The following is a 9,644-nucleotide window of genomic DNA, read 5'->3' as shown; positions in this document are numbered from 1 at the left end:
GTCGATGTCGGATTCTTAGTTTCAAAACCCACTTCTGACCGGCCATAGAATGCGTGATCGTTGGAACAGACCTTATGTTTCTGAAATAGTTGTTTAAAAACATCGATGTTTTTTGGGTAATGTATTGTAAGCAACGATATTTTAAAACATTGATGTTTTTTGGAGTCCATGTCCTATTGGTTGATTGAAAAAGCACTTCTGACTGGCCTGAGCATGGCGGGAGTATACTTAGTCTTTAGAACAGTCTTTATGTTACTGAAATGTAACTGAAAGTTGGCAAAAGCAAGTTCTCTCTCTAGTTCTTGAACAGTATGAGACATAAAGTGTCCACTATAAAAGGTGAAAGCTATATCAATAAAAAAAGTATTTGAATTATAGTACTTTCCCGTGTGATTAGTTTTGGGTTTGAAGAATGGAGTCCGCTCAGCAGACGAGAAATTGGGTTGGAGTGCCGAAATAATTATTGATGGATGAGTCTTTATTTAGTGGATACTGCTTTCAGTGTTCTTTAAATTTGAGTTTTTGCATGTAAAAATTAATTTATTTATATAAGAAATAGTTACCTTACATATTTCAAATTTTTCCTAGAATAATAAATAATGAAGCTTATTTAATAATTTTTGAATAGTAAACAGTCTAAAATATGAATTTTCATTTATTTAATTGATGTTGCCGATGTAGATTAATATAATTAAGTATTTAATACATACAGACATATAGTTGACTGTATAACTTAAAATATGAAGATGGTCAGGGTCGCGGTCAAAAAAGAAAAAATAGTTTTTAACTATTTGATGTTTTTTTCCTGCAACCCTGACCATCTTCCTCATATTTAGTAAATAATTTTTGTTGTGTTATTTTTCTAAAAAAATTTGTAGTGAGATGTTATTTTATGATTCTTTAAAAAAAAAAAAAAAACTTAATAGAAAAATGTATGTATGTACTGATGAATAATATAAAATTAAAAAACCTGGAAAAATTACTGAATATAGAAAGAAGGATCCTGAGGAGAATTTATGAGCACAAGAAAACATAGGAAGGCTACAGGTTAAGACCCAACCAGGAAATCTACAGGGAGATAAATGACCTGGAAACCAAAATAAGAATCAGAAAATGAGATTCTATGAGCACATGAGAGAAACGACCAAAGGAAACAAACAAGAAACTCTTTGACAGAATCCGTGAATACAAGAGCATAGGAGGATATGTGAAGCAAATGAGAGAGGAAACAAACAAATTGAAAGAAATCAATGTTCTTGCGGCAAATAAAGAAAAACGGAAGGATTCTGTGTGGTTGGAAGAGAGGAAGCAAAGGCACGCAGAAATGATGAGAAGATATTGGGAGAGAAGAAAAGAAAAAATGAGAAGGGAAAAGTATATTCGTGTGGTCTTGAAAGGCCGTTCCATAAAAAAACAAACAAAAAAAAACATAGTTTATAGTTTTATTTTATATTATATTTTCTATTAATTTATTAGAAATAGTTATTTATTTCTAAAAAATTGTATTATTCAAAGAGTAACATTCCAAGTTGTTTTTAGGATTGTCAAGTTGCGCAAGAAGCTGTGACAAACTCAACGGGAAGAGACATCAAAGGTACCGTTGACAACCTGACTAAAGCTTTTCAGCACTCGAAGGTTAGGACTTTCTTGATTTATTTTATTTTAGTTTTCTTTTTATGCTTATTATTTATTTTATATACTTAACTGCAGTTGGTAGACTGTTTACAACTATCTTTTCTGAAATTCTATTTAAAAAATCCACAGCTAAGACTACACAGTTAAGGTTTGAAATTAAATGGATGATCTTTTATTTTTATAATATAATCAGTTCATCTGAAGGAACAATAAACTTATCTTGAAGCGTGTTGCTGTGATTGTGCAAAAATACTTTACCATTGCCCATTTTGATCGTTTTATGATCAATGCATTTTTCAAATAATTGTTGCTAGTAATTAGTAATAAAATGTTTATCTGTTTTAAAAAGCTCGGAATACACTAGATCTCCCTGATCTCACTGAATAGAAAACATTGTCTTTTAGAAGATGAGCTTATAGTAAAAAACAATCCATTTAATTTCTTTTTAAATTGAAATTGAATGTTATTTCAACTTTAAACCTCTTCTCTTTCCCTTGTCAATTTCATGTTGCAGAACAACCCATTTTTCTGATAAATTTTAAAATAATTATCATTCATATTACACATTTTTACTACAAAATAAGTCTTAAGTTTAAATTAATTTGCTTGTGTTTTTAATATTTAGATATTAACTAAAGCCTAATGATGTGAATTTAAAATAATTCTCATTAAAATACCTTCTTGCAGTCTTGTCCCCACTGTGCCGATCACATTCTCTCCTCTCTTGAGAAGTTCGTGTCTGACGTACACGATCTAAAAAGAACAATTAAAAATGATAGAAGAAGCATCCCTGCTAGCTTTGTTTGTCCGTAAAATGAGTTTAAAATGTATTCTTGTTCTGTAATAAAGTGTATTGTGTTTGTGCCACTATGTCTATATATTTTTTTTATAATATTAGTGATAGATGGGTGAACAGAAGCAGAATGCATTTTAAACATGATACTTCAAATGTTTAAAATTCGGATTGTTTTCTGTTCACCTCATTAGGCTAAAATAAGTTTATATGGTTATTGTTACAGTTTGTAAGTTATTTCTTAACATTTGATAGTTGGGGGAATGAGTACAGTCTCATGCATGAGGCACCCCTACCTATTTACAAAGCTATAACCATAAACTATTATAATTAAAAATAGTAAAGATCAATTAAAAAAAAATAAATGAGTAAATAAAAAAATAATTCAGAGAAAAATAATCGAAAACAAAAAAATATTTATAGAATAAATAAATAAAAATTTACTTGTGCTAAATAATAATAATAAAGTTAAATAATTATAATATTAAAAATAAATCTATAAATAGTTTATAATTGGATGTCTTGGATCAGTCGGCCTTCAGTATTCGCAATGAGGTTGGATTGCTTAAGATGTATGCCACTGCTCCTTGGTTGATTGGAGTGGTTAACTGTTTTTTTAAGTTTTTGTTTTTATATAGTCATGTTGAACATACATATAAACTTTAAATTTACACCTATAATTAATTTCTCTATTCAAACTTTTAGTAGTATTGTTTATATAATAAAATAAAAGGTGTCTAATCTTTTATTTTATTATACCGTTTTTCATTTTCAGTTGTTTTTTAAATACTGCTTGATTTAACTATCTAAAATTTACTATTTCTGTTTTAAGCTAATATTTCAAAAGTGATATAGGACCAATGCTCCCCAGGGAAATTAGCGGGGCTGGCAGGGAAGGATCGCTTTTAATTTTGTGTTATGATCTCCTCTTGTGAGATTGTGACATGTTGTACATCGACCAACCTACTTGCTATAATTGTCTGTTTGAGAATTCAGATAAGGAAGGATAATATGGAGGGCGGGAGTGGTGGATTTCATACCGTTTTTTAATTTCAGGCTTTCTTTTTATTATCTCTTTATGACCTTTTATCTCTTTTTTACAATATATTTTAATTGTTTATATTATTTTTGTTTTCTTTTTCTAAATAACCTTACTAACAAGGTCATGAAAATAACCTAATACACATGAATTCCTTCATTTAGAACACTTAGAACTTTCTCCATTTCTTTAGTCTGCATTAATTTGTTTTTGTGATTTGGACTCCTGATGATGATGAAGAAAATGCAAATAATAAAAATGAACAGTCTATTGATTAATCTGCTCTAAACTGGACTAAGGGCCCGTTGTACCAATCTCCAGTATAACTAAAATTTGTCCAAGATTTTAGTAAAACTCCAGTGACTGTTTCTGGTCTACAGTTTTGCTAACCAGGTTGCCAAGGTTATCTGAAATTGAGATAACTGCCAAACTCTGCAATTCCTATCACTAATATTAAAAATTGTGGATCCAATTAAATTTAAAAGTGATTCAACTACTATGACAGTTGAAATCGCTGAAAAAATTCTTCATCCGACAACTGTACAAAATAATTTGGTTGAGGATGAAATAATTCTTTTTTCATTATTGCCTGAGCAACTAATTCTTTGAAATCTTCATCGTCTGTCAAATCTTCTATCTCGATCAAATCCATTTTGTTGAATTGGAAAAGAGACGGAATACCTGAATACTACAATACCGCTTGGATAGATAACAGGAACTATGGAAGGTTCCTTTTATGGTTACCTACTTAAACATAGATTTGCATTAAATCTCAGTTTAACTAGCTATCATTGGCTGGTAAAATTTACCGTCAAACTTAAAGATTAATTAATTCTCTTAGTAGAGCGGATAATTATTGATTTGACCCGAGATTTAAGAAATCGTTTCGGAATGGTTCAGTCCATTGCATATTCCCAGCAAATGCTGCGGAGACATCCAATATACTACAATTGTGGCTTTTTATAGTACTTATCTTAAAGTATATTCATCACATCTCATATAATATATAACTATATCCATTGTCTACTATTGAGGAGACAAAACTATATATTAACACTCTAACCCAGCTTACAATTACATTTTTACTACGCACCTATATATAAAATATATAGTTAGGAAAAGCATTGCGAAAGTTTCTAATTCGAGTTTTCAAAAGAAATATACATTTTGAGATCCTCTGAGTCCAAATATAAAGTTATATAATGCAAGGAAACGAAGAAATATGAATATAGAATAAAGAAACAAAATATAAAGTTAAGTTAGACAAAAGAAGTAATTAAAAAATATGACAATAATAATATGTGGTGAACATAACAAATAACGTGAGTAAGGAAAAATAAGAAAAGATTAGAGAAGGAGAAAGGGGTAAAAGAAAGATAAGAAAAATAGAATAAAACATAGAACTCACCTACTTATTGGAGATCGGAAATCTAAGTGAGCTCAGCAATTTTTTTTCTGAATTAAAATTTATTGAAATAAATTTTATTTGTGAACAAAGCACATTATAGATGAATAAAAGTTGTGAATGTATTTTTAATTTAATTCGATATTTGTGAATAAATAAGCACAATAAAATATTTTGTTGGAAGATCACCCGGGTGACTGTCAAAAACAAACTATTTAATTTAATTTAACAAAATATTGTTTACTATATTGATACCTTTATCGCCCACCACCCAGACAATCTTTCTACAATCTACTTCATATCTTCTTCCACTAAAATATTCTATATCTATACTTTAATTCTATTCATCTATAATTTAATAATAAGTAAATTTTATATTCTTTCTTCATAAATGATTAATATTCTGTATATAAATAATGAATAAAGTTAATTTATTAACAAATGGCTTACAAGATATATGCAGAAAAGAAATATTTATTTAAAAACATTTTTTTTTTTATTTTTACTTCTGAAAAAAGAAGTCACTAGGTTGAAATTAGTACCCTTTAAAACATTAATGACTACATTTTTAGGATTTCTCTAAAACTTTCCCCAGAGATCCCATTCCGAGCTGCATTTCAGCCTACCCCATAATACAAGCTGTGGTGACTCCTAAACAATGTCACACACAAAAAAAAAAATTGAAATCCCACACAGAAATGAACAAATTTTCCAGCGAGATCTCTTGCTGGTTCCTTGTCAAATAGACCATTTGACTTTTTTAAAGAAAATCACATTCATAACATATCATAATAAACTAGCAGCTATCTATTATGGCAGAACAGTTAGTGCATTGAATAAAGCTGATTTCGTTAGGTAGTAAAGTTTATTTTCGTCAAATCTTGTGTTAATCCTGATACTTAATACAATACAAAAATGCATAAACCCAAAATAAAAATTTTGTGCAAATGCATGTTTATTTACTAGATTTTTCTGAATTATTACTTTCAGATGCAAATAATTAATTAAAACGATTTCATATCTAAGCTATTTACAAAGCTGATGTAATGTTCTGAATGAGTCTTTTATAGTTTTTTTCTGTAAAAATCTCATCTCCTGTTGTAACTGAGCTCTGAATACTTCTCTATATGAACTAATTTTTAGTTCTCGCTCTTTCCGTTTTACTTGACCTGTTCCTTAGATTTTTTTCTTTTTTGCGAAGCCCCTATTTGAAATTACAGTTTAGTAGTTAACGTATGCTGTGTGTTAAGATTTTGTTTTTATCTGAAACTGGGTTTCATTTTAAAACATGAATGTGGTGGTTGATGTTTTGAGGTAGGTATAGATAGTGTTGTATTATGTAATATTAGTTGGCGATGGGGCACACCAATGGTAAGCATTAAAGGCCTAAATCTACATTTATTTACAATATTTACAAGTGGCTATAATGCTGCTTGTTGCCACCACACTGGTGGGGCGCTGGTTGTAATGTTTGGAACATTGGGTTAGTTTGATGTTTTAGTGAGTCTAGGAATTTAATATGTCTCCTCCTGATAAGATCTCGCACTGTTGGAACATCGAGTAGTTTGTGAAGAGCTGGTGGTTTCTCCTTCTTCCATGCCTGTAGTCCAGACGATCTTCTGCACCATAGAATGTTGTAACTCTTGTAGATGATGCTTTGCACCATCGGTGAGGTGGATAAACAATGAAGTGTTGTAGAGGAGCACTGGACAGAGTATGCTTTTATAAATTTTTAATTTTAACTGGAGTGAAAGGGCCGATGATTCCTCCTGACTGTTTCCATTTTTTGATATAGATTCCCATTCCTTAGATTTTTTTTCTCACCCATCTATTAATTTTATTATCTCAAACAAAACCAATACATAATACAAAAAAATAGGAATATGTTGTAATAATTAAATTTATTTAAAATAAATAAAAAGGGAAATATATAGTTTTTACTTAATTCTCATTTTTAAAGTATAGTTTTGAAAATGGCAAGGTCAAATAAAAATATCAAGTATTTTATGAATATGAGAATTTTTATTTTTAATTATTATAATATTATAGACTCTTTCTCTCAGGGCAGTTTTCTAGGCAATCAGAACTGACACTTAGCTTAATAAACATCTACTTTTACAAATACGCTTAAAATTCTATGTTGTACAACACTAACCAATTTATACAATCTTTTGATGATGGAAGGTTTTCTTTGTCTTCCTTCTCAACAAACTAACACTTGCTGTAAACAATCTTTCAGCAAACAAACACTGACTGTTAACAAAACATTTGTCCTCTAAAAGTTTTTACTCATCTCATTTACTGGCGATCCAAAACAAAGAGTCTTATTCTTCTTGGGTGACTCTTCGATGTCCTCTTTTTCAAGATGTCCACCCTTGAGCTATTCAAAAGATGATGAGGGCCTCCTCATCCAGGAAACATCATTCTCTGTCCGTGCCTGACCAAAGAAATGAACAAAAACCAAGTTGTCTTCCTTCCCCTTCACTAGGTGTTAGTACTCAATATCGATTGTAGCACTACGGTTTTGAGTTTTTTCTTATGATTTCCTTTATGAATAATTTTTTTTAATACTTATTTTTAACTTCTATTTTTTCTTAAATGTATTGTAATTTCAATTATAATGGTAAGTTAAAATAAAGTTTTTAAAATATTTTAATCTGCTCAACATGGCCGTGATTCAACGAACTTTTGGCAAGAGACATGCGCCACCATCTTCTTTGTTTTGAATAATGATCTTTCCACTCCATATTTGACTGAACAAAATTGGTTAGCTTTCTTTTTGGTTTAACAAAGCAAATAAATAATATTCAAACGATACATAAAATAAAAACATATAAAAAGCCCTTTATACAAAAAAATATACTATTTACTCAAAAAGAGGATATTAAAATGTATACATAATAAACATAATTGTCCTTTCTTTGCCTGAAGGGCTTTTTAAAGTAGGTATTCCTTAGATCCAGAAAGGTTTCATTATATACAAAAATTAACAATTTATTTTTGCAAGATACTTACCAATAAGAACCTGTTCAGTATACTACAAAATTTATCCATATTTTAATTATTATATTGTTTAAAAATATTTTAGTTTTATAAACTAATTTTTTTTTTTTCTTAGAAATGTAAAAAATGTAATGAGACATTGGGTTCATTTCTTGGCGACTTGATCAAAGAGCTAGGGGTCCGGTTACCCAGCGTCCAGGTAATAAAAGATTATTACATCTTTATTAGTATCTTAATTTAGGTTATTATTAATTTATACACTATTATATAAATAAATAAATAAATCAAATATGTATTCTAAAGCTACAATTATTAGTTTCAGTATTTATTTTAAAGTATGGTTTTTCATGCTTTAATAATTTTTAGGATTTAAAATTAAGTATAATTTTAATTATTACTAGGCTTCCTTTTTTGCGTGAGTTAATGCTTATTCCTTTTTTTTTTTTTTTTTTAATTTCTAGCCCTGTGATCCCGACCGAAAAAGTGAATGTAAGTCCTATTTCTGATCCTTTATCCTTTGTATCCTTCCTTTGGTTTTTTTCACTATCAGTAAATTTTAATAAAATTTGAAAATCTAGGAATATTTTTACCCTTTCTTCGTAATGTTAGTGTTTTTATGAGTTTATCACTTAGAGAAGTTAAAATTTTATTCTGTGTTTCATGAAATTTAAGTTTTGTTATTATTTTAATACAAGAAGAACAAACCTATATTTAATTTATAAATTAGTCAAAATATTATTATTATTAGTGTTATTATACCTTTTATATACTTTTCTGAAAGGACATAAAGCCTTTAAATCCCCTTATAAGTAACAATCCAGTCTTGTAAAAAATAAATTCCAGACATTTATTTTTGGCACCTAAAAAAAAAAAACGTGTTATGATTGAAACTATTGTTTTAGTTTTCTTTTATGGCAAATGGCCCAAGATTTAAAAATCTGAAAATAAAATAAAAAGTTTGCTAACATCATAAAAGTCCTTCTACTACCCCTTATTTTCAATCTTTCATTTATATTTATTTTATCTACTTATATATAATATGAATTCTTGACTGAGAATGGTTTATTTATCAATCATAATAAAATGTAAACATTAAGTCTCAATCTGTTTATTTTCTTATTATTCCTTTCGGCCCTCCAAGTCATCCTCAAGGATAACTTATTCTAAATAGATAATTAGCAACAATATTGTCAAAAAAGTTAAGGCTATTCTTCTTTTGTCAGACTATATTTTAATTTATCAACCTATTTCTTATGTAACTATTCACTTTTTCTAATATTATTATATTATAAACCAGGAAACTATCAATATAATATATATATAAACCAGGAAACTATCAAGGACACTTAAATATCCTAAATAAGATTAAGGGTAAAGAATGGATGAGCTTTCTAAGAGACCATTTACCCAAAAGACTTGATTTTGAAAAGAACTTTAATTGTATGTATTCCAGACAAAGAGATATGGAGGAAAGGAGGCCCTAAATTTGAGAAGGGCGCATTGGTCTGGTATACCGATGGATCAGTTAAGGAAGGAAAAGCAGGGGCTGGGGTTGTAGGACCTAATTGCAAAAGAATCCTAGCAATGGGAATATACCCAACTGTCTTCCAAACTGAAATACACGCAATAGAAATAGCGGCATTAGAAAACATTAAAAACAATCCAAAAGGAAAAAGGATTTATATAATATCAGACAGCCAGGTTGCTTTAAAGGCAATAATGTCCTAAAATATAAAATCAGGGCTAGTCTGGAATTGCCTAGAGAGACT

At 29.2% G+C, this 9,644-nt stretch overlaps 1 protein-coding gene across 3 annotated transcripts in view; it reads left to right on the top strand.

Annotated features, from left to right (window-relative positions):
- The window catches only part of LOC106678915 (probable DNA double-strand break repair Rad50 ATPase), a gene marked incomplete in the record, with an annotated part of 525,008 nt that overhangs the window by 509,964 nt on the left and 5,400 nt on the right, over positions 1-9,644 (top strand). For 2 of the 3 annotated variants that reach the window (XM_067049131.1, XM_067049130.1), the window contains 3 exon segments: positions 1,540-1,635; positions 7,991-8,074; positions 8,337-8,364. In XM_067049131.1, coding sequence (XP_066905232.1) covers positions 1,540-1,635; positions 7,991-8,074; positions 8,337-8,364 — 208 coding nt within the window. 3 annotated transcript variants of the gene reach the window in all.

Source organism: Halyomorpha halys, unplaced genomic scaffold (assembly GCF_000696795.3).
Source record: "Halyomorpha halys isolate HHAL.00 unplaced genomic scaffold, Hhal_1.1 Scaffold168.1, whole genome shotgun sequence".
In the NCBI taxonomy this organism is placed as follows: Eukaryota; Metazoa; Arthropoda; class Insecta; order Hemiptera; family Pentatomidae; genus Halyomorpha; species Halyomorpha halys.
This window is presented reverse-complemented; position numbering and strand designations above follow the sequence as displayed.